The sequence below is a fragment of the Calidris pugnax genome, unplaced genomic scaffold, assembly GCF_001431845.1.
Source record: "Calidris pugnax isolate Ruff unplaced genomic scaffold, ASM143184v1 scaffold132, whole genome shotgun sequence".
Lineage (NCBI taxonomy): Eukaryota > Metazoa > Chordata > Aves > Charadriiformes > Scolopacidae > Calidris > Calidris pugnax.
The window spans coordinates 45,609-71,447 of NW_015090910.1; the positions used below are offsets into that span (position 1 = coordinate 45,609).

At 41.5% G+C, this 25,839-nt stretch overlaps 1 protein-coding gene across 1 annotated transcript in view; it reads left to right on the forward strand.

The window, feature by feature from the left end:
• The first annotated feature begins 835 nt into the window (after positions 1-835).
• The window catches only part of ELOVL4 (ELOVL fatty acid elongase 4), a 31,466-nt gene continuing 6,462 nt past the window's right edge, over positions 836-25,839 (forward strand). The window contains exons 1-3 of the mRNA XM_014949363.1: positions 836-1,230; positions 18,970-19,157; positions 22,621-22,701. Of these exons, the coding sequence (XP_014804849.1) occupies positions 1,131-1,230; positions 18,970-19,157; positions 22,621-22,701 (369 nt within the window). The 5' untranslated portion in view covers positions 836-1,130. The remainder of the gene's footprint in view (positions 1,231-18,969; positions 19,158-22,620; positions 22,702-25,839) is intronic.

Sequence of the window (25,839 nt, forward strand, 5' to 3'; positions counted from 1 at the left end):
GGCCAAGTTGCTGGTCAGGGAAATGCCACCAGTGGGGCAGGAAGATGGTGAGATCCCGTTGCCATTGCTGGTGTGATCAGCACTGGGAGGGGAAGGGACGGTGGCAGTGGCTTCTTGTGGCAGGGTCAGCTGCAAAGCCCACACCTCGGTACTGACAGCTTGAGGTCCAGTCCCTAAAGGGGCTCCAGGAGAGATGGAGAGGAGTCTTGATTAGCAAGTGGAGCAATAGGAAGAGGGGTAACAGTTTTAAACTGAAAGAAGGGAGATTTAGATGAGATATTAGGAAGAAATTCTTTGCTGTGAGGGGGGTGAGAGCCTGGCCCAGGTTGCCCAGAGAAGCTGTGGCTACCCCATCCCTGGAGGGGTTCAAGGCCAGGCTGGATGGGGCTTGGAGCAACCTGGTCTGGTGGGAGGTGTCCCTGCCCAGGGCAGGGGGGTTGGAACTCAATGATCTTTAAGGTCCCTTCCAACCCAAACCGTTCCGTGATTCCATGACTCCAGTGGGCGCCGCTCAGGCCGGTCCCTCAGGGCAGAGCCAGAGGGGAAGGAGATGAAAACCCTCAGGAAGAAAGGCAATAAAAGCAGCCGATTGAAACATTTATTCCCCCGACCGGCGACACCCAACCTATTTGACAATAAAAGCCGAGCTGAGGTAACGCACGGCCTCTGAAGGGGAGGAGAAGGGGCCTCCCCGCACCTGCCGGAGCCGCGCTCCCCTCAGAGCAGCGGGGGGGGGCCGTACCGCACTGCGCCTGCGCGGCCGGGGCTGAGTGCGGGTCCGTTCCGCCGCCCCCCCCCCGCACCGGGCAGCCAGCCCCGGGGGTCACGTGACGCCAAGCGCCCCGCACCGCGGAGCCGCCACCGCCGCTTCTTCCCCCCCCTCCCCTTTTCCCCGCTCCCTTCCTCCATCCCTCCATCCCGCCTCCGCGCCCTCCTCCCTGCCCGCCGGGCACGGGAGCCGGTGACGGGGAGCGAGGCGGAGTCTGGAGGGAAGATACCGAGAGATAGAGATTTAAATCACATCCCCGGCTGTAGAAGGGCGGCAGCAGCAGCAGCCCCGGCGCAGAGGCACTGGACGCACGCCCCGAGACACAGGTCTGCCGGCTCCGCCGCTGCTGCTGCTGCTCACCATGGCTGCCGCCGCCGCCGAGCCCCCCCGCCCTTTGGGCCTGGTGTCCAGCGTGGTCAACGACACCCTCGAGTTCTACCGCTGGACCTGGAGCATCCGAGGTAAACGCGACAGGGGCGGCCATCGCAGCGCCCGGCATCATCTCCCCCCCACCCCCCGCCCGCTGTCACTGAGGGCGCAGCGCTTCAAAATGGCTCCGTCTCCCGGGAGACGGCGGCGCGCGGCCGGGGGGCAGGCTGAGGGGCGGCGGGCGGGCCTGGGCCGCGGCCTGCTTTGAGGGGGGGGGATACACACAGGGGGGGTCCAGGCCCCTTCGCGTCCTTTTCTCCTCCTCCGGGGCTGCTTTGTTCGTTTAGCACCTGCCGTCAGCCCGTGTAACGGCGCGGGGCATTCCCGACGTGTCCTGTGTGCGGGGCGCCGCAAAACCCGCTCCCCGCAGCCGCCGTTCCGGGGGGGTTTCCCCCTCGCCTTGGGGTTCCCCGTGGCGGGGACCCGGTGCTGGCGGTAAGGGAGGACCCCCCGGGAATCCCTTAGCGGGGCTCCGGTGCCTTCTGGTGCAGTGGGGAGCTGGACAAACTAAGGAGGAGACCATCGTTACCAGAAGCTTTTCCTTTTGCATTAAGTGCGCTTTTTTTTCGGTTTTTTTTGGGGGGGTGGTGGTGATTTCTCCTGTTTTTCTGCTCTTTTTCCCCCGTTTTCCATGTGCTCCGGGGTTTTTTTGGTGTTTTTTATGTTTTTTTTTGTTTCGGCACCCACTGGACCACAGCATGGAAGATGCCTGAAGGAAAAGGGGGAAAAAAAATAATGTCTGGGAATATGAAGAAATGGGCAAAACAGCTCTCGGTGCTGGGACAGCCCTCATGACGGTGACCGGTGGCCCTGGATGCGATGGTCAGCATGAACGGCTGGCTCTTGGTGGCCAAAGGACCAGCAGCAGGGTCGAGTCACAGCTTTCGTAGGTGCTATCAGGAGTAGGCTTGAGCAAGTTGGCAGAAGAATCACTTCTCTGGATGTTTTCTTCGTTTTTATTTCTTTATTTGTGTTTTTTCAGTTGTCCACACAGGGATGAGGTCTAGGCTATTTTGATTTTTAAACCTAGAAGTGCACGGGGCAGAACTCTGGAGGTGAATGGGGCTGGGGGGGGAATTTTGCGATAAGTGAGAATTTGCAGGGCCTTCGTTACAGATGGGAAGCTCGCTACTGCATCAGCAGTCTTGTCTTTTCCACCCCCCTCCCTGCTGCCATCTGTCAGATAATAAATTAATCTTATGTTATAGACGGAGGGAGCTCACTTTTTCTTTTTTTTTTTCCCCCCCACAAATTGCCTTCCCAGCCTATCATCTGGAGTTTGCCATATTTTAAAAATTAAGCCTGCATGTGTGGTTTTTTTTCTTCTGTATTTAAAAGCTGCCAGAATATGAGATCAAATAAAAACGCTTGCAGCAGCACTGCATTGTAATCTACCAGTGTTTGCTCTTCTTCTCTGCCTCTTGCAACATACAGCTGTTTGTAGACTGCCAGGTAATGCATGAAAGAGATGCTGTTCTTAGCCAATTAATAGCAGTTTCAGATGGATATAAAAATAGATGTGGGTACGAAGTTGATATCCTTATGGATTACTTCATTTCTTTGGAAAAAGACTTAAGGTTCTGATAGGCTTCCTGAACTTCAAACGTGTTATTTAAGTTTGGACCATGTATGTAGTAAGAAAAATGATCAGAGGGGGGGGGGAAAAAAAGGGGTGAAAAGGCAAGTTTATGTAAGGGATGTCAAGATGAGTAACTTACATTAATACTACACCTAGAGCAAACTTTTATTGCTTCCTCGTGCTTCTTTGGAGAATCTAAAGCAGTAGTAGCATGACACTGTGGTCGCATCTAAAATATGCTTAAGAGTTTTATTACTTCAAGAGTTTTAAATTGTGGCTCTGAGTTCAGTAGTGCTGCTGTTAGAACAGGATTCCTCTGTAGTGAAGTCCATCGGTTGCGTTTTGCATAAGGGGTGGAGAGTTTCTCGTTCAGGTTCTGGATTTCCGCGGATCCCTGCAAGGATGCTTTTGGATGGAGCCATCAAAAGCACGTTACTATTCTCCTTTCTGCCCAATAGTGTGTAAAACAAGGTTATCCTTTAGTTTTTTCACAGTCAAGCATGGATACAGGAAACATGTAACATCACTCAATGTAGTTACAAGGTAGCTCTGGATGAGAAAGTGGCCTTTATGAGGCAATACTGCATTGCTATTAATTAAACCATATCTTAATGCCCTAAGTTCTGCTTAAATGTCTTCACTGCTGCTTTTCTGCACCTGTTTTCATTCAGGAAAAAATTAATAGTCTCCATTTGACTTCTCTGAGGGAATCTATGTTAAAACCATGAATTCAGCACTGTTACATGAATTCATGCAATTCACCTTTGTGTCAAGAGCTATGGCAGTGATGTTGCTCAACAGAACACACAAATTATGGCACGCAAGACCATTGCCTAATGTTCAATATCATTAAATAAAAAAACTATACCACGCAGCAAAGTTGCTCAACCAATGATGCCATGCAATAGCGTTACACAATAAATCATACTGAAACACTACTACACAGCAAAATTACACAATAAAATGTGAAGAAATTTTATTCCCACTACTACTCCTACACAAAGATTTCTCATTCATGTAAAACCAAATTTGCTTATTCTTTCCTGTTCTTGCTTCCCTTTGTTATTGGACACCCAAGTTCTGACTTTAGCTGGGTTTTCAGCAGGATCCAGCAGGATTGTCCTGCCAGCAGGTGTTTTCTAATGCTTCCCTAGGCTCCTGTGATGGGACTCGTGTAGAACTGTGCCAGGATGCCCCACTGAGTCTTGTGCTGCTTTATTTTTGTGCCATAAAAGTTTGTTCCTCCCCTGCTTTGTGCTATTTAAAAAGCAACTGACCTTTTCTGACGAAAAAAAAAAAAAAAACAAACCACAACCAAAAAGACTGAGTATATGATAAGCATAACTGGATTTTGTTTGAATGATGTCACAATTTTTTTAGCATTAAGTGTTCTATCTAAAGCAAGTTTTCTTGTGGTTTTGTTTGAGTTTTTTTTTTTTTTGGTTTTGCTTTTAAATCTTGCATTTGGGAGTAATAACAGTATTCTGTGACTTTTCCCCCATTTGTATTATCAAATACATTTTCAGCCTTAGCTTAATATCTTTTTGCATGCTAATTTGTTGAAATACTAGTTTTGTTTCTCTCCTTCCTTGACTGTCTTTTTAGACCCTTTTCATGAAAGCCTAAAATCCACAGTGATCATATGTTCACCAAGGAGATAATTTAGAAAGCCATAAACTTTAAGGTAGAGGGGTAGACAGGAGAGGTAGAAAGGAAAAAAACTCAGTCTCAGCAGTCATCAGGGGGGAAAAAAAGGTGGTTGGGGGAACAGTTACTATCAGGAAAGATGATCTAGGAATGCTGTGGCATTATTTTTATAAGGGCATGGGACGAGTAACATGTAATAGGTAGGGCAGGGCTTCCTCCTCTCTCTCTGCCTGGGTAGCTGGTTGGGGTTAGATCTGCCAGGAAGGATTAAGGGTATGATTAGATGACTGAGCAAGTGACTTAAAGGGAGGTTCCAGGCTGAGTCTGGGGGAACTATTAAGATGAATAACTCAGGACACGATCCAGGAAAGAAGAATGTGGAAATCTCAAAACATGGGTGAAAAGACCATTGGCAGTTGGGGAGGGGATGTAGGAGACTGTGGCTCAAGGAGATTTGATAAACCCTGTATCAAAAAGATTTAATTTAAAGGAACTAGTTCATTTGAATATGTTGAGCTAAAGAACAGGAGGATTTACCAACTTTGGGTGAGAATGCTTGTTCTTGGAACTCAAAGTTAAAAGGAGTCAGGGCCATCCCAGGCTGTGTGGGATTGCTTTGGAACAGCAACTATTTACAGCTGTTGCAGTTAATAAGATTACAGACTTTTTCCATCAGGAGGAAAGGAGAGAGGAGAAAGATGCAAACTTTCACTTTAGTGGTAGGATAGTCTTGTAAGTAGCATCTTGTTCGGGAGCAATATCAATCATAGCTTTTATCAATTGGGTCAGAAGTGGAAGGCAATGAGGATGGGAAAGAGGAGAAACTTACAGCTACTTGCCTTAAAAGTGATCAGGTGAAGCAGGTTCCATGGGAACTCAAATTGCCATAAAAACTTTTGCCAGGAAGATCTTGGGACTGAGTTAAGAATGCTCAGGAAATCCAGGTTCAGGTTTTTTTTCAGTCCACAAAACAGAAGTGGAAGAAAATGCGTTTTCTTCTTCTTCCCTCATTCTTTTCCCCATGTAGAAATTGAGTGTGGCTAAAGGTTCCCAAATGTTTATGCTTGAGGAAAGTTCATTGGGGTGATCAGTGGAGCAGTGGGATTGAGTGCAAGTAGTACCTTGTTGTATTGGAGGATTTGTGCCAAAGCTGGAGGCAGGAAGGATCTCAATGAAAGTTCTTCAGACAGTGACATGAGATGAAAGTTCATGAAGCCTGTTTCCCAGAAACAAAGAAGAATGTGTTCCTAAACTTTCAGAGGGCTGGCTGAGCATCAGACTTGGTGATTTGGCACGATACTTGTCTTGCAGGTACAATTTTCTTCTCAAGGGACCAGTTTTTTCAATCTGTGACTGTATAAAACACAAGGATTAGATAGGAAGAAACACACTAGAAGCTGGTGTAATTGGCTTTGGCTGTCTTGTGGCAGAAGCACAAAGCAAAACCAAGCAGCACTTGGAGAAGTTGATTACAGAAGTAAAGAATGTTAAAGACTAGATTATGGGAGTCTGCTGTCAACCAAACTGAGCAATAGGAGCATCCCAGTTTACTCAATTTGTTTCATTAAGGATCACATTTAACTGCCTGTCAGTGGAGGGAGGGACTTTATTAGGGAAGAAAAACCAGCTGTCAGTATTGAAGACAATTTGCTGGGTGTTTGAGGACAATTCCATCCATGTTTCATCACCGGGAGATCTTATCAGATTGAGGAACTAAGAAGACAGATAATCAGAACAAAACAGATACCAAGCACCTTTGGAAACGGAAGCATCTTTCAGAAAAGGACATTATAGAGGTGGAAATGTCTGTTTAGAGATTTTTGAATCACCAGGGTTCAAGAACTTGAGCCTGAGGGAGTGGCCTGAAGCAAAGCTGACACCATGGACAAGGAGCTGAGTTGTGACCTAAAATGAAGGAGGAAGAGTTGTAGGTGATCACCTGTAACTTTCAGCTCCAGCAAAGAGATGAAACAGAAAAAAGCCTTTGAAGAGCAGCAGCAAGAATGTGATACAAACTTCTGTTCAGACGCTCATCAGCATATTCCAGAAGAAAAAGGAAATATTTGGGCAAAATGGCAAGAACATAACCCAACTTTGGAAAATTCCTTTTAAAGCTGTATAGATAGCATGTCTTGAAACCTGTGGAGGAACTAAGGTGTTACAAATACTCTTCAAGCCGACTCCGTGGAGCAAGGTCAGGAAAATACTTTATACAGAATTTACAGGTTATTGCATGACCTCAGTGCCTGCTGCAGGAGGCCAAATGACTGGATGTTTCCAGTTGCAGCCCACTGTAAATGATGGTCCTGGAGTTCTTGACAGATCGTGTTTCTCAGCTAAGACTGTGCCATTAGTGAGATGCAAATGAATGTGTGGTCCTGGAGCCATATACTGACACAAGAGGTGAAGAATTCTTGAGCAGTTGAAATATCTGTAGCATGGAGCAGATCACAGAATTGTAGGGGTTGGAAGGGACCTTTGGAGATCATCTAGTCCAGCCCCTCTGCACTGGTTATGTATATTGAGCATAGTGGTTGAACTGGTGTTCGTAGGTAGAAGCACAGTATGGTTAGAGTTGGAAGGGACCTTAAAGGCTGTCGAGTTCCAACCCCCCCTGCCCTGGGCAGGCCGAGTTCCAAGCCCCCCTGCCCTGGGCAGGGACACCTCCCACTAGACCAGGTTGCTCCAAGCCCCATCCAGCCTGGCCTTGAACCCCTCCAGGGATGGGGCAGTCACAGCTTCTCTGGGCAACCTGTTCCAGTGTCTCACCACCCTCACACTAAGGTGTCTCTGGTTGGAGAAACTTGATGAGAAGTTGGTTGTGGTAGTCATCCTGTGTTTATGCTGTGCTTGTGGTGAAGAGGCATGTAGCAGGGCTATGGTTAAAGCTATGGAAGACCAGAAGAGGTTGTCTTCATCTGTGTTTATGCTGTGCTTGTGGTGGAGTCATGTAGCAGGGCTATGGTTATAGCTATGGAAGACCAGAAGAGGTTGTCTTCAAGGCAGCTATTCTATACTGTCCTGTGCAACCATTGTCAAAGGCTGCATAAGAACAATTAGTAGAGGAAGGTGTAGGAAACATGGGTTGAGGTTCCTTTTAAGGCCTTGTGGATCAGGAGCCGTGAGGAGTGGGTGAGGCAAGGCTCCACTTTTTCCTCTGCCAGTCCAGACAGGTTTTTGGAGTTACAAGATTCACATGGAAAGGATTAAGGGAGTACTTAGATGAAAGGCTCCAAGCAGACATGGAGACAAATTTGGGAGCAAGAATTTACTAGGGTGCAAGACTGGGGTGGGGAAGAAGGCTGGGCTGTGTACTGAAGAGTTTTTTGAGGTAAGACAAATGAAGAATTGGCACTAAATGAGAGTTCATTTAGCTAAAAAGAATCAGCCATAAAAAGAATGAGAGCTTTGACTTTTAAAGAGTGTTGGTATGAGTGGAGCACAGAAGCTGGGACAGTGTGCTTTTAGGGCAGATCTGATCTTTGAGGTAGGACTGCTCTTATAAATAAACTGTTGTATGACAGGGCTTTGCTTTCTCAAGTTGTAGTTGAAAATAAAGTTGAAGCTACTGTTGGACTTCATAAGGAACTTGTGTGGGGGACTATCTGACTGACATCTCCTTCAGGAAGATGTTGATGGGAGGGGTGCATAGTTTCTGAACGACGGTACTCAATTTTGTCAAGTCTCAAGTGTTTCTGAGCGTATGGACTTCAGGGTCTTGGGGCATTTTTAAGGAAATAAGTGAAGGCAGCTCTGAAATTCAGACCTGCTGAGTCTCGGGTGTCAGCTCTGTGGGTATTTTCAGGATTGCACCCCGGATCGTAGATTGCAGAGCAATAAGTAGCCCCAAGGCAAGCCTAGAGATGGATTGAGTGCAACGTGGTTTATATTAACTGCCATTGTGTGTGCTTGGATCTGAAGATAAACAGGAGCTAGTTTGCCTTTCTCTTGTGGAAGGTGAGGGGGATTAAGCGACCTCAAATTTGGCTTGCATTTGATGCAAGATAAGGGCCCGCCTGTGGGCATGGACTGCTCCCGGTTGTGTCAGGTTCACTCACTCAGGTGCCTGCAACTCAACTCCTTTCTTTATGTACTTGAATAATTTCAGTGGTTTGATCCTTAACTCCTGCCCCGGAGTGTTCTCTCTCTCCATGGTGTTGTGTCTGCTTGTACCATGAGATTCCTTCCTAGTCTTACTCTGTCCATCCACCTCCCACAAGTACACCTCTGTTTCAGTGTCATCGTGGACTCTTGACTATTTGGTTTGTTTCCATCATATTTTCCTATTTCTCTTATCTCTTTCTGCAGTGTCTTCTTCCTGCTCTTGTATACGTTATGCTTCAGTTTGCATGACCTCAATGTTTTTCTATTTATTTTTTTTTCTCTGCTTATAGATATAATTCCCTTGTTTCCCTCTCCCAGTTATAGCAAGCATGAGAGATCATTTCATTGATTTATTTTTCACAGAATGTTGCTGGAAGAATGGTATGAGAGATCTTTTTATTGCTTCATTCTTCCAGCAACATTCTGTGAAAAATAGGAATTTATAACCCATGTCCTTCACTTTTTCTGCTGAGCCAGTAAATCTCTCTAGACAAGATTTTATGTCCTCCTATTTCCAGAGCACCTTTGCAACACCTTGTTTTTAAATGGTTTAAGATACTCTAAAGGGTAAAAAAATAGGTGCTAAATTGAATCATTGAGCTGTAAATAGGAGTTCTGGGTTTGCATTTAATATTTAGTGGTTTACCAGGACAGATCTGACCAATAGAAATATTTACACATGGAGCACCCCAAAGTACTTTCACATTTAGGTCAGATTTTCTTCTACTCTGTCTAATCTCAGTTTCAGTGATCCATGAATTTTTGATCAAGAGTGAGAAACTTTTGCAGAAAACATTACAGAAAGCTTGGATTTGGGGGCCATGTGTTACCATGAAAGGTAAAACACAACTGTAGAAGTGAAGAGACTTAGTTGTAGCACTCATTTGGGTATGGATTTTCCAGCTGCCAAGCTGATGATTTTGCTACTGTAACTTAGCGAGTGAAAGATGCAGACACAACTTTTGCAGAAAACATTACAGAAAGCTTGGATTTGGGGGCCATGTGTTACCATGAAAGGTAAAACACAACTGTAGAAGTGAAGAGACTTAGTTGTAGCACTCATTTAGGTATTTTCCAGCTACTACTTTTTGCTGCTGTAACTTAGCGAGTGAAAGATGCAGACACTGGTCATTCTTCTGGTCATCTCTGGGTATAAGAACATTTTCCTATTAAGTTCATGTTTTGAAAATCAGCATTTCAAAATTAGTCTGGTTTTTGGGGGTTTGGGATTGGGTTTTTTTTTTCCCTTCTCCATAGATTTGTCATTTTTGCTGCTTGTCAAAGGCACGTTGAGCAAGTAATTTCTAAATCTTTTGCTGTGTTATTTTTCTTTGGAGGCTTTGACTGATGTACTTACTAACAAAAGACCTAATGAACCTCACAACTGTAGATTTTCCTTCTGCCCCTGAACTTTGAAGAGAAGAGCTGATATATTTCAATAACTCCTTGGATAGTTTTTACTCAAAACAGAATTCCCTCCTCACTTATCCTTCTGTAAAACCAAATTGATTCGGTGCTGATGCAAACAGAAAAGACAGGTAGTTTATCACAGAGATTTCAGCGCAGCTCATTGCAAATATACTCCCATAGCTTTCTGGTATTATTTTTAGGTAGATTTCACTTGCCATTGCTGTTTTTCATACAAGTTATGCCCCATCCCTGGAGGGGTTCAAGGCCAGGCTGGATGGGGCTTGGAGCAACCTGGTCTGGTGGGAGGTGTCCCTGCCCAGGGCAGGGGGTTGGAACTGGATGGTCTTTAAGGTTCCTTCCAACCCAAACCATTCTATGATTCTGTGTTCAGTCACTGCATCTAAGAGTCTGTAAATGTTCACCTGCAACCCTAAATCACTCTGTTACAAGAGCAGCAACATCAGTTGTTTATATTTGCCGTGTCTTTCAGCATCAGCATCCTTCCGCTCTGGTAGTACTTTGGGAAGACATAAATCAGTGTCCCAAATCACTCTGTTACATGAGCAGCAACATCAATTGTTTATATTTGCTGTTTATATTTCAGCATCAGCATCCTTCCGCTGTGGTAGTACTTTGGGAAGACATAAATCAGTGCTGAACTTAGTGTCCCGTGTGTGTGACACATGGCTCTCTACACTGGAAAAAGCCTTGCAGAGTTATTATTAAACTGTTATTAATAATCCTTCACATTTTTCCAGGGTGTTAGCTTCTAACTCGGGGAACCCAATGAAAGCCTCTACGGAGAAGATTTATTCTATGATCATCCCCTTCGGCGTTACAAAACCGTGTATCATGGTAGATGGGACAATAGTCGAATCTGTTATTGCAATACTGAATGGGCATAAATCCTGTGTTTGCATTACTGCTTACTGATACCCCTGCAACTATTTTCATAGTACCAAACCCCACCGCTTTTGTGTGACGTAATGACACCTGAGCTCTCAGAAATCCAGTTTTGGTTAAGACCAGAAAAGTCTGAATAAAAGTTTCGATAAAGAAAACGCTGTAGAAGGAAGGCTTGTTGGAGTGTGTTTTATGCAGCAATATTATCTCTTTAGAAATACAGAGACATGGGCTGGTTCTGCAACTAGTTCATAAAATTACATCCCATGGGTTGGTTGGGGATTTTTTCTGTTGTGTTTTTTTCATGTTTTCTTCATCTTTTTACTCTGTAACTTGTAACATTTAAGGGTGGGCATGCAGGTATCACTGCCCTGGGGATACATCTTGCTTTTGTGATGTTTGAAAAAGTAAGATTTGACAAACAGAAGAATGCTACGTGCCTTGGGGGCTTACTATCTTGCAAATCTTGTGTAAGCTTCAATGAGGATTATATTTCTGTTATTCCTTGAAGCCGAGTGTTTGCGCTGTCCTCATAAATAATTGTAATCAGTGGAGGAAGTAAATGAAAAATAACTTGAACAAGGCAATCTCTTAGATTTGAAAATCCTGAGACTTGATATTGCATTGATAAAGCTCCTGAACATCATAATAATTCCATTATTATCTTTGTCTTGAAACAAGTGTATCCTGTAATTGCTGTGTACAAAGACAATATGGGATTAGTGATGGAGTGATGGGAGTTGCAGGAAGAATAGGAAGTTAGTTAGAGTAACGGGAATACTGGTTAAAATATGTCTGACCTTTTAACAACAAATTGGGATTAGGCATTCCTGTTGCTTTAATGGGAGTTTATGAAACATGTGCATATTACACAGGTGTTCATTAGCTGCAGAAGATGCTCTTAGCTATATGGTATTTTGATTTTACCTTGCTGTATATAGCTTTAAAGAAGACTAAACAGTCAATTACGGAGCCCTTACATTAAAAACCAAACCACAGCTGGTTATAGGCAGCTCCTGTTAGTCCTTTTGGGTTTGGGACAGGCATCTCTCATTCCTGAGTGCAACAAGATTTGTACAGCTTCATCTGCAAACTTCTAAAATCTGTGGGTTCTGTTGGTTTGTTTTTCAGAGTATATGCTTTCGTTATTCATTGTGCTTGAGACTGAATATTTTTATTCTTGCATCTCAGCTCGATGTTTCCTAGCTTGTTAAAACAACAGTGTTTTTCTGTAAAATTTTGTTATCTCAGGCCAAACTAATTGGTTTGTTCTTGGCCAGTTAAAGCTTGAAGATAGACAAAATACTGAACTCAGATATTTGTGTTCATTCTTGAAGATCAAAGTAAGCGTGTTTTTTCCGTACTCTTCTGTATTTAACAAAAAAAAAATTACTTAAATTATTTAATTACATTTCTTGTGCCAGGTTTTAGGAACCTTTTCCCATATAGCACTGTGTACATGTCATCCTTAGCTTTACCAGTAACATACTGACCTCTCTGTTTTCTTGCCAATCGTAACCACCACCAATGCTGTGACATTATTGTGATTAATTCTTCTGTGAGGGAAAGCAGCAGGGGCTTGATTGGTATTGGTAATTTGCCCTGTCAAACAGGTGCAAGGCAGATTTAAACGTTTGTAGAGTATCCCATAGAAAAGCCATGAAAATGATTAAGGGATTGGAAAATACGCCTTCAGGTGAATGAAATAAGGTGTTTCTTTAAATAAATAAATTTAAAAGGCAGTTAGTGAGTGACCTGATGGCTGCCTATAACTACCCAAAATAAGGAGGAAAAAAATTGATAATAGGTGGGTCTTCAGTCTGGCAAAGTGTCACAAATTGGTCAAAATTTAATCCTGATTCCTTTGGATTTAAGGAGCAAATGTGTGCAATGGGTCCAGTAACATACTACAGCTGTTACAGGTTCTACTGGGTTCCCTGCCTCTGAAACATCATATCCTATACTAAAATGGGAAATTCTTCTAAGGAAAGATCTTTTAGCTAAAATGTGCATTAAGGGAAGTTTCACAGTCTTTGTTTTGTAGATTATACTGGATTGCAGCGTTCCTGAGTTAGGTCAAGGTACCTTTCACCCTGTCAGACTCAGAAATACCTGTAGATTCAGAAGGTGCAGACACTGCCAAATGCAATAGAGAGCGAGATAAAGGTGAGGAAGAAGCATAAACTGGACATTTCTTGTGTCCCAATCCTGCGTTCCTGCAGCAACCTCTCTGCACAGTGAATAATCAATATTAAAGCAGACAAGCTAATTCAAGCACTGGAAACCTTTTAAGAGTCATTCATTTTGGGCCCTATAAACTGCTCTACTAAAATTGTAATAAATAAGTGAATAGAAAATTACGTGGCCTCTAATTTTGACTCTGCAGTGGTTCCTCTCTAGGTCTTCAGTCTCCAGTTGTGCTGGAGTTAGATGTGTGCTGTTTTAAAGGCTGAATTTTCAGCTTCAGCTGTTGTTCCATTTGTATGTTCTGAGGTTTTAGTTAGTCAAAGACTGAGCTTTTTTCTTAGAATTTCTACAAACTGGTAACAGTAAACGTATTTTCAAGTGATTCTGATGCATTACTCCATTTAGTTTAAAAGGCTGGGGTCTAATAATGTAGATGCTTATTCGAGTTTACTTTCAACTGAGCAGTGGTTGTGTAGCCACTGTGGACTTATTTTCACTTGTAAATATTTGCAGGACTGAGCCATTATTTCTAATATAAATGCAGAAAGAGAAGAAGTATGTTGTGTAGAATATTAACCTGTAACCAGAAAGAAGAAGGGGAGAGAGGGGAGCACTGAAATACTGCAAAGGAGTTTACTGTGAAAGCTTTGTAAACATTTTAAGGTGTGTAGGGTTATGTTTCTCACATGTTTACAAAATGAAAACACATGCCATATAAGAAATATCCTTCAATTAGAGTGCTAGTGGAGCTAACAAGGTGTGTGAAATTCTTAGATAATTAAAACAGCATAGTTCATAGAACAATACTCCAATTAGATAATGCTAGTTTGCCTGCCTTATATTGTGGAATGACAATTTCCTTCGTTTAAGGAAATCTTTTGTAAACTTGAGATTGGGCTTTGAGAGGACTCCTTGTTAAAATAAACAGTGTGATCTGCAGGGAGCTCTCACTGTTAAGAACCGCTTCTAAACAGTCACCATCATTTCTGCAGTGTCTTTAGAAATGTAATTGGACAGATGGATGTGCTGGATTGGCACTGTAAGTGTCTTTGCGCTGAGAATAGTATCAATAGCTATTAATAACTTTGAAAGGCTCTCCAGATAAATTAGTGAGTAGTGACCTTATAGCTAAGGAATACATATGTTGTTAAAGTGAACGTAAAGACTTACTAAGGGTTGGTTTTGAATCTGATATGAATGCAGGGAATTTCAAAAGTCATGTGTTTTAGTTATGGAATATTTTCTGTAACGCTAATATTAAAAGCAGAGGTAATCACCATTGTGCTGTTTCAGCATTTCTCCTGGTGAGTGTAGGAGCAACTGCGCTATGCATTTTTTTGCTTCTTTTAAAGCTTGTACTTCTGGAGGAAGAAAAAAAAATTATCATAGGCTCAGTTAATATGCAGGAAATTTAACCATCTAAAATCCTCGCTATCGGAAAGGAAATGATGAACCACATTTGACAGCAGTATTTGTGTGTTAGAACACTTAACAGTATATTTCACTGAAGTTTCTTGTGCTTTTAGCTCTAGATCACCATCAGTGCAGTCTTATTGAAATTCATCTTCATTTGCCTTCAGTATTTCAATATAGGTTAATTATGTCCTCTTTGGACATTGCTGGGTAGGATATTCAGTACTTTTCACTGTCCCTGCTCTTGTTCTTGCTTTGGAGGAAGAAATCAGAGAGATTTATGTGTATATTTCCTGTTAATTGCCCCACATAAAGAATTAAATCCTGCAAGGGTAAGTGCCTCAGGACAATTTCAATTATTGTTTTAATAAATATAAAATAGATATGTATATTCTTCTGTTTCTTGTCTCATTTTTGCATTGTGAAACTTTAAAATGTATATTTGCAAAATGACAGGAAAACCTTGTGTATATAAAGATTTCATATCCTTTCCTTACATAACAGTAATTTTCTATCAGGAAGACGTTAGCAGGTGCCTCATTCTGCTCTGGATTCACCTTTCCAATTGAGTGCAACTCTACATGTTTGGTCTGAAACTTCTCCCACCTTACAAAAAAAGCACTTCACTATGCGCTGGGCCCTCACAACAGATATTTTACTTGTGATCGAATTAGAATCTGGGTCTTAGGATTTGAAAGACAAATGCATTAATCCCCTGAAAGATTCAGTCAGTCTCTGTCAATTCTAATCAGGTAAAGGCAATGGTCATTTTGCTTCAGAGCAGTTGGAGGGATTTTTTAATTCTGAGAGCTAGCCTTTTTTTATTTCAAGCTTATTTCGCGTTTCAGGTAATAGTGTACCTATTGCATGTGAAGTGCTGCAGGATTTAATACACTCATGTATTCCCATAAGCTGTCACAGTTCTCTATAATTTGCAGAAATCATTTGTGGTCATGAGCACCAGCTAGTAAGTAGGACACAAAATTGTACTGTTTTTGCTAAAATGGGGTGGGAGGGTGTTGGAGTAGCTCGGGAGGTTTGTCACTTAAACAGATGACTTAAGAGAGTGAATTTATCTTGGTTGGAAAGAGGGTATCTGAAAAGCAGTTTGGAGCAAGGGTCTGCATTTAACAGTTTTCTGTATAGAACTCAGCCAAGCAGGCCTACCTGCTACACTGAAATTAAATTGGTTTTTTTAATACCTTCTGTGCAACAAGGAGGGTGCATGGAGCTGATTTAAAACTGAACAAGTTACTTTGCATTATCCAGGCGAGATCTTGTGATGAACAAGTTTCTAAATCTAGCATGTTCTGTGATGAATAGTAGCACAGGTTTTGATGCCACAGTATTAGTCAAAAATAATCATATGCAGAGTCTCCTAAATGCCCTTAAAATAAATGCAGGGTGTTCTTAGCACAGTAGGAATTAGAATAAAGTTTTTTGACTATCAGTATGCTTCTGTTTTGGGCAGGATGTACTGAATCACCTACTGTATTCCCTCTCCTACAGGCATTTTGTGTTCAAAGCATAATTAATTGTCATGGAGGAGGTCAGGCCCCCCAAATCCCAATCAGAGAGTCCCTGATGTGCTCTGTATCAGTGAGCTGTGCTTTTCATGCAAATACTTCAAGAATTTTCTTGAGATGTGGTGTCTCACCCTCCAAAAACCCTGCGCAGAGGGAAGGTCACAAGCTGAAAACATGATACAGATGTGGAAGTGTAATGGCAGCTGCCCAGATGCTCTTATGTTCTTGTCAGTTAATTAAATACATCTCTTGGTTTTCTCCAGTTAAGTTCTTCAATTTGTAGTGTTTGTGGGAAGTGGGTGAGAGAACTATTTACAGTGCTGATGAAGCAGGAGGGAAAGCACACTTGGAGCTGGGCTTTCATAAAAGTTGTCCCTTTGTCTTTCCTTTCACCCTCTGCTCAACCTTTGAAATCTAGAAATCTTTGTCTCCTGCCATAAGAAAAGAAATCTGGAATCGATCATGGTTTCCTATTTTCAGTAGTGGGTGGTAACGTTCAGCTCTGGGGTAAAATTCACCTCATCTTCCTTTTTCACGTCTTTTGTGTTGTCACTTCAGCGTTCAGGATACCATGAAACTCTGGGATAGAAAACGGAAGACAGAGTTCTCCATTTCTCTTGACTTTTCAGTGGTGTTATCTTTTATTTTTAAATGCAGATTGGTAGAGCAATTGCTAAAAGCCAGCAGGAACTGAAGTGTAAAGGAGGCAGCAGTGGAATAATTGCAGTGCACTGATGTGATTTCACCATTCTCTGAGGTCTAAAACACGGGGCTGTTCCTTTACATCCCAAGACCCTACACTGTACTATAAAGCAATCCTTCCCATGTTTTACAGAGAGTACATTATATTGTCATAGAAGTGTCTGTTCCAGGGACTTGCTGAAAAGTAAGAGGTAACTGTCTTTTCTTGCTTTCTTCAGTTCCATTTCACTGCCTGTGTTTCTACAGCCAATCTATCTGAATTTTTTTGCCATCCTCCCTCTACTCCTTGCCCTGTCTTGCCCTTGGCTTCTGTTGGTGGCTGCAGTCAGCCTTGTTGGAGGTTTCCATGCATTAGGATAAATTCTCTCTTCTGGAATGAGCAGCCACAGTGGAAGTAGCCAGGAGTGTTTCTTCTTTTCCACTTCTTTTTAGCCCTCCCAGCATCTTGCTTGCAACATGCAGATCAAGTATTGATAAATCAACCAGAAGCAAGAAGAGTGCACACTTTCTGTCAATCACAGTATGTGTGGTTTATTAGAAACAGAGGGTCTCATGAAATCTGCTCCTAAAATGATGTTCTAATTTACCATCTTAAGGGCAACCAAGGAAATGGGAAAGAAGTGGAGGAGGAGTAATGGCAGCGCTGTCAGTGCCATGCACACTGCCTTTCTGTCAATCACAGTATGTGTGGTTTATTAGAAACAGAGGGTCTCATGAAATCTGCTCCTAAAATGATGTTCTAATTTACCATCTTAAGGGCAACCAAGGAAATGGGAAAGAAGTGGAGGAGGAGTAATGGCAGCGCTGTTCTGTATTTTCCTCATTGTATCAGAGTTCCTCATTTTGTAGATAAGAAGGATTTTCTAACTTGCTAGGGATCAGGAATTAATTTATGATATAGAGAGGTTTTTGCTGTCTCTGGGTTCCCAGTAAGAAAACCAGTTCTCTGTTGAAACTTCTCCTCTAGGTAAGTTCGTGGGCAACCACATTGCTATTGGTGAGTTTGCCCACAAATGACTGAAGGCAGGTGTTGAGACATCTGAGCTTCCCAAGGAGCCCTGTGCTGTGGTTCCCATCAGAACTCCAACTGGCCTAAGCATCTGGAAAATAATCCAGTCAGTATCGTAGAGCTGTGCAGTGTCTGAAATATCAAAATTTGAGGGGTGTAGTGTGCGAGGCTGTGGATGTGGGGTTTAGTTGGTGGGTGGTGGTTTTGGGTTTGTTGTTCTTGTGGTGGTTGTGGTGGTTTTTTAGTTTGTTTGTTTTTTGTTTGTTTGTGGTTTTGGTTTGGTTTGGTTTTTTGGGGTTTTTTTGTTTGTGGTTGGACTCGATGATCTCGGAGGTCCCTTCCAACCACTAAGATTCTGTGATTCTGTGAAAAGTTATGGAATAACTACCTTTTATTTCTTGCTATAACTAGAGATTAGCCATCCTGTGGCAGGGGGTGGGGGGAAACATGGAGTAAGGAGATGTCACTGCAGTCTCTCCCTTCTCTTCTCTGTAGCAAAGCCATCGTCTAATCCTAGATGTCAGTGGTTCATCAGGCTAAGAGTGCTTTTTTGATACAGATCCAGAATTTAGTATAGCATATTCTGGGCTCTAGAGTATGTGTAATTCTGGACTTTGTGAGTGGCTGAAGGAGACTGTAAATGAAAGCTTTGTGTCCCATATGGCAGCACAGATTACTCTCGCTAGAATTATCCCTTTAAACTCTTTGATTTAGTTGTTTTTTAGTAACATTGTTAGTATTCTGTTTGAAACGTAGGAGACTGACCTACAACAAATAGCAAAGGTACTTGGATAGCATCATACAACCTGTATAACATTAATTTCAGGCTTTTTAGTGCCTAATGTTTAACTAATAAAAGTTATTAATTTCATCAGTATTTTGCCACATTTGTCTATCTTTCATGCACAAGTGTGATACTTTCAGTGGTGTTGAATATTTGATTGCGTTGCTGCTGCAGTCACTGTTCATCATAAGCAAAATTGTTTGGGGGGGATTAGAGGGTGGGGTTTGGGCAGAAGTGATCCTGTTTCCTTCATCGTTTTGGGTTGTAAAACCAGGCAGTAAACTTGAGTGACATAATGAATCTCTGCGTGAGGTAAAGTGACATAGTGGGATTTTTAAAACTATTTTATTTAACCTTCCTAGAAAGAATGAGTGTACTGTGTTTCTACTGCCTGATGCTGCTGTTCCAGGAGAAAATAACACTTAACAAATGCAATGCTTAAAATGATGATGGTATGTATTTTGTTGAGACCTTGTTGACTCCTTCTGTTTGCTTCACCCCCCCCAGACAAACGTGTTGATGACTGGCCCTTGATGCAGTCTCCATTTCCAACACTGACAATAAGCACTATTTATCTCCTCACTGTCTGGCTGGGCCCCAAATGGATGAAGACAAGAGAGCCCTTCCAGTTACGTTTCCTGTTGGTTGTTTACAACTTTGGAATGGTTCTACTCAACTTCTTCATTTTCAAAGAGGTGTGTATGCCCTCTCACAAGAGGGAATTCCTATTTCAGTCTGAGGGTGTCTGTGGATTGCAAAATGAAAATGGTCTTACATATTCATGATGTCTATTGAGGGTAAATGTTTTTCACAAACTTCTAAGGCTGAGTTTGCCTTTGATGTGAGTATTTCTGTAGCTGGGTACGTTCTATCTGAGAATAAATGCACTACATGAGTCTATAGAGAGAATTTGTGTTAGTGGACAGATTAACTAAAATCTGTAGAGATTTAACACTTGTAACTGATTTTATTTTTTTTTCTTTTTAGCAATCCTAAAAGGTATCAGAATGTGTCTTGTTAGAAGCTGAGCTGTTCATTGGTGCCTTTAATGTGTTCGTAATTTTTAGAAATTCAGGTGTCCATTCTCTGTGAGACAAAGGATCTTGTCTATTAGGTATCTTTTAGAATAGGAATAAAAACTACATTAGCTGTATCTTTAAATAAGAAAAAAAAAAAAAGGATACAGTCTTCTAATATTTGGATTGCAATGTTCTGAGTGTGTTAATTTTAATAAATTTCAGTGTCACTGCATTTCTGCTTTGTGAGGTTTTCTGTACAGAGGAACTGACTAGTAACAGTGCAGTGGATCAGCTCCTTAGCAGGAGCTAAGTGGGATTACTTAACAGTTTGGTAATCGTTATTCAAGGATAGCTGTCTAGAATATAGCTGATGCAAAGGAGCAGTTTATGCTGCTGTGACTTTGCTCATGGGGACTGAGAGTCTTCTTCGTGGAAGACCTCGGATCATGAATTTCCAGAAGTAAGCAAATAAGAAGAGCAGTTAAAATTACAGAATTGCAGAATTATTTTTCTCGCTGGTCTGTAATTTGCCAGCGAAGTATTGTGTATCTGATGATGATCTGCATATTGACCCTTCCTCTGAGCTCCTTATAATGAAATCATTAACTGATTTCAGCCTTTTTTTAATACATAGCTCAGTAAAATTTTAGCCATTGCACCTCAGTCATCATTTATCTAAATTGTTTCCTTGCACTATTCAACTAAGTAAATAAAATAGTACAGGTACAAGAGAATTTAATGCTGACACCTGTGGATAGTTGTGGGAATGGATGAAATCCAGTCATCTTGGCAGCTTCAAACTGAAACTCCTCTGAAACGAATCCTGCAGTGCTTTTGCCATGTCCATCTTTTTCACTTATTCTTTTAAAGCGTTTTATCTGCAAGGTGAATTATACCACGCCTGTGGTCAATTAATTTTCAGATCTATGTGGCTTATAGGATAATGCATATGTTTGCCTGGCATTTCCAAATCACTGAATTTACATAAAATTGAATGGGACTGCAAATACACCTTTGTTGCAGATAGACTGAAAGCTCATAATTTTAGACACAGGCAGAGGTTCTGGTTTCTTGCTATTTCAAATGGTAGGTTGTTACTCAGGGATGCGAAGGCTACGGATACAGCATCTACAGGAAGTGTCTTTTCTTGAGAAATGAATCCTGCAGTGCTTTTGCCATGTCCATCTTTTTCACTTATTCTTTTAAAGCGTTTTATCTGCAGAAGAGCAGTTAAAATTACAGAATTGCAAAATTATTTTTCTCACTGGTCTGTAATTTGCCAGTGAAACATTGTGTATCTGATGATGATCTGCATATTGACCCTTCCTCTGAGCTCCTTATAATAAAATCATTAACTGATTTCAGCCTTTTTTTAATACATAGCTCAGTAAAATTTTAGCCATTGCACCTCAGTCATCATTTATCTAAATTGTTTCCTTGCACTATTCAACTAAGTAAATAAAATAGTACAGGTACAAGAGAATTTAATGCTGACACCTGTGGATAGTTGTGGGAATGGATGAAATCCAGTCATCTTGGCAGCTTCAAACTGAAACTCCTCTGAAACGAATCCTGCAGTGCTTTTGCCATGTCCATCTTTTTCACTTATTCTTTTAAAGCGTTTTATCTGCAAGGTGAATTATACCACGCCTGTGGTCAATTAATTTTCAGATCTATGTGGCTTATAGGATAATGCATATGTTTGCCTGGCATTTCCAAATCACTGAATTTACATAAAATTGAATGGGACTGCAAATACACCTTTGTTGCAGATAGACTGAAAGCTCATAATTTTAGACACAGGCAGAGGTTCTGGTTTCTTGCTATTTCAAATGGTAGGTTGTTACTCAGGGATGCGAAGGCTACGGATACAGCATCTACAGGAAGTGTCTTTTCTTGATCTCAGAGACTGATAGGAGGAAGGTGTTCAAGTTTCAGTTGCTCCCTTTAACCAGGACAACTCCTGCTTCAGTTTACCTAAGGCTTACCATACCACTGTGCTGCTGTTGTAATTTGCATGAGTAATGTAATTGTTATGGGTAAAATGATATTATTTGTATTTTGGGAATAACTGTAAAGTTTCCAGGTATTGCTGAGAACAGAATTTGAATGACTTTAATGTTATTTAAGTCATCAGTCTGATGGCAAGCTGTGTTGTTCACCTGTGATAACTTACATTAAAATGGTAAGTCAATAAAGCACTGCTGGGTTGTGTAGTCCAAGATTCCCATATGTTGAACTCAAGTTCATTTTCAAATTAGGAGCAAATTTTTTTGAGAACATGCAGAAGTCCCTGACGTGTAGCCTCTACTTTGCCACAAAACCTTGAATTACTTATTCTACTTCAAGGCAGTCTGATGAAGTCACCTCCTGCCTTTTGCCAAGTTAACCTTGGTCAAATTAGCAGCAGAGATGGGTTGGTTTCTGTACAGTGAGGATGTCTTTTTTTGATGTCTTTTTTTGATCCTTAACAGGGTGGGATTACACTCTTGGATCATAACACTTACGAATGTCAAGAATAGAAGCTCCAGACAAGTGTCCTTCTTTCCAATGGGACTTGCTCAAATGTCAAGTTTATCTTCTCCTGTTCAGGTTATTGCAAAGTGCTTTGTTTGGAGTGGCCCTACAGGAGCACTTCACGTGCTTTAGGCTGTTGGCACAAAGTGGGGAACTTTTCTGCATCCAATTTCTCTCAATATGTTTTATGGGTGCTGAGCTTTGACTCTTCAGGGTGGTTTTTTTTCCTGGGATTTTGATTGATATACTGCTTTAAGAATAGTAGATATTAGAATATTTAAGAATAGTAGGTATTGCTGACCCTGAAGCTAGAGCCATCATGTTTGAATACTTAAGGTCATCCTAAAATTCTTACTAGTTTGTACAAGGCTCTAATTATCTGGGCAGATGCATGCAGGGAAAAATGAGTACTTTAATTTACAAGAAAACAAATAGGTACTGTGTAACAACAGGTTATTAGAACTAAGTATTGGCTTTCTTTAATAATATTCTCGGGACTGATAAGGTTATTTTAAATATTTCTGTTCAGGTAAGTTTGAAGTAGCAAGAAATTTGCTGATAATTGTTATGAGCATGTTTTATGTAGCATCTTTCTCCTCATGTATAACTTTAATATTTTCAGCTGTTTTTGTCGTCAAGAGCTCGAGGGTACAGCTATGTCTGCCAGACTGTGGATTATTCAGATAATGTTTATGAAGTTAGGGTGAGTATTTCTTTTTTTTGTATCTGTATATGAATGTGTGTGACCCATAGCACTTATGTGATGGTTTAAATCTTGTTCTGAAAACAGTGTTTCCCAAGTCCTGCTGTTGGCCTTGACCGTATCCCGTTATATTCTCACCCATCGCTTTGGGTTTGGCTGCATTGCATGTAGCAGGTTTAATCAATGTGCATCACTGTATTTGCATGAACTTTCATCTGACTGCTGCACGTCGGGGTAGTCTTGAAGATACCATCCTTGGCTTCATCTGTGGTTGTACAATCCAGGATAAACATACCTTGGTTCCTCGCTGAGGTGCGTGATACCAGGGTGACCGCAGCGAAGGTGTAGTGTTCTATCTAGATCAAAGCCAGTGAGGTTTGCCAGCATAGACTGGGGTTGCGCTTCGCTCTTACTGGTGAGGCAACTTTTATCAGTACATTTCACTGTAGAAGCTTAGATTTCAACTGTGTGTTTTTTGGAAAGCACTCAAAGTGCAGATGCTTGGTAATTTCTGTAACACTGTCGATTAGCTCATGTACTAAACCTTATCTTCCAGCAGAGCTGACACCTGAGAATCTCACAGCTGTACTTGCAGGTTTCACCTACAGATTAGAACATGTTCCTGAAAACGTAATTAAAGATGTGTTAGAGTCTAAATACATTTAATATTTAGAATACATTTCAAAAAGTGTCTGTCTCCAAGGTGGCTGTTCATGGGTAGTAATACCCAAAAGCTTGTGCACGTGGCAGGGGAGGTAGTGAGAAGGACAGGTTTGAGTCTTACACCTTATGTAGAACGGCTGATATTGCAGAAAAACTCGGTGTGTAGATTTTGATTGGCCTTATGGTAGTCATCTTTCACCTTTACCAATTCTGTGCACTCACTATTTCAGTCACTAAAATACTTCTGTTAAAAATTTCGTTCAAAACCAAAACCTAGCCAGGAATAACAAATGCTTAACAAGCATTTCAGTAGATAAGCAAAATAGAATGCCTTTGTACTCAGCTGGATGACACTGAGGACTGGTATGGCATATATTAAAGGAATTTTTATATTAGCTAAGTACAAGAGGTAATGACTTCTAGTATGCAAAAATTCCATGTCATAGCCTCAGTTTTAGATGCAATTATTTGTGGGAGGCTGTGGAGGGGCCAGACCCGCTCAAAAGAATTATCTTCTGGTTTGTTCATTATGACAAACAAAGCGTTAGTATACAATGAAATAAAGGCAAAATGACCTGCACAATTTATTTGCTGCATATGGTATGTACAGAAAAGAAAGATTGCTCTAGCAGTATCTACTCTTGGGATTTCCTGACTTTTTAAGACTTTTTGCAAACTTGTAGATTTGCATAAACTTTATTTCTAAAGTTTTAAGTTGTAAGATGCTGAATTTGCAACTGAGGTGGTTGAGGAAGCAGGGAAAATTGCGTTTTCTCAAGCTGTTGCAGCAACTGTGTAGTGTGTTATCAGTCAAGACCTGCTCATATCTGGTAGTTCTTTTGAACGACTTCTCAAATTAAGTAGATAAGTTGCAAGTAGAAAACTCCACTTTTCTCAAGTGTAATTTGTCTGACTAAAGAGTCTGGGATACGTTCCTGTCCTGCTTTACAGTGTGTCATGCTCTGCTTTTAGAAGGTGTGTTGGTTTTTTTACACTGTAGGATCAAAAAAAAAACCACCCAAGCCTCCTCAAGATTCCTTTCACCATCATTTTTCATAATATAAACCTGCAAAAGCAATTTTAAAATGTAAATAAATGTGGGCTTCTTTTTGCACTTTTGACTTTGTAGCACATCTCTCACACCCTTTCAATAGATCTAGATACTAAATGTCTGGTATCTATTGGCACTGGATTTTCTTGGAATAGGAATGCTAAACTGCAACAGTAGAATTAATTACAAAGGCAATAACTTTTTTTTCTAAGAGAATGAGTAAATAAGCCCTGTATTAGGCAGGTAAAGAAGGCTGGGACTAACTCAGATGGAAACAGCACTGAGCGCAGAAAACATTAGGGACCATGGTCTGGAAAGCAACAGCTTCATATATTGCAGGGCTTAGAAAGCTGGAACTAATACTGAGAAATGTGAAACTAATTGGATATGGTGGTCTAAATGGCAACACAGAAGCCCTGGTTTCTATCTTTTTGGGAATGGGTCAGTATGATGTTGCCATGTAGTGACCCCCTTTGACCAAAGCTCTTGCTCAAAATGAGGGGTCAAGAAAACATCCTTTGTTCCTCAAGGAGAACAGAGACCAGAGACCTGGTAAACAGATCCAAAAAAAAAGAAAAAAAAAGTTTGGCTGTCCTGGGTGCCAGCAAATGTCTTTCCTCTCCAACCCACATCGTGTCCCAGTATAGTGTAGCAACACCAGCGATCTGTTGCTCACAGACCTCTTAAGTCAGTCGTAGCCTCTTTGTTCTACCAGTTTTGAAGGGGATATTCTTCTATGAATTTGTCTGTACGTTTTCTTCAACTTCATCAAGATTCTGGCTTTCACTGACAATTAAGCCTGTAGGTAGTTTACACATAGTATGAAGAAGTTGTTGCTCCTTCTTACTTTCTGAACAGACCTATGCCTGTTCATCTCATCCAGGCTCTCCTGGCTGGTGTTTTACAAGAGGCAATGGACAACTGGAGCAAGCAGGGGATGGAAATTCGGTTCCCCAGTTGCAGGGGATGGAAAACAGATTCCCTAGTTGCAGAAACATTTGCAGAAATAAACTCTTTTCTAAAGGGATTATTTTCTGGGTGTAGTAGGTAGCCACCTTACTGACTGCTGGCAGGAAGCTGAGAAGTGTGTCTTGTAATTGGTTATTTAAAAAAATAAAATGTTCATAGTAGACGAGAAAAAAAAAAACACAAACAAGCAGGGAAAAAATCCCCAAGAAGGGATTTTGAAGGAGCTGTAGCTGCATCTTGGAAAAACTTTTTTGGTTATAGCTCAGGAGACAAAATAATAAATGCAAAGGGCTGAAGTGTTAAATCCATGCTTTTTAGTAGTCCTTTGGAAGCTCCAATATTTGGATTGAAAATTTCCTAACACTGTCTAACTTAAGGCATCTTAGTGTCAGTGAGCAGTCACTTTCCCCCTCTGTTTACATTTGTGTGTCCCTGTTTCCCAGATCGTGGTCCAT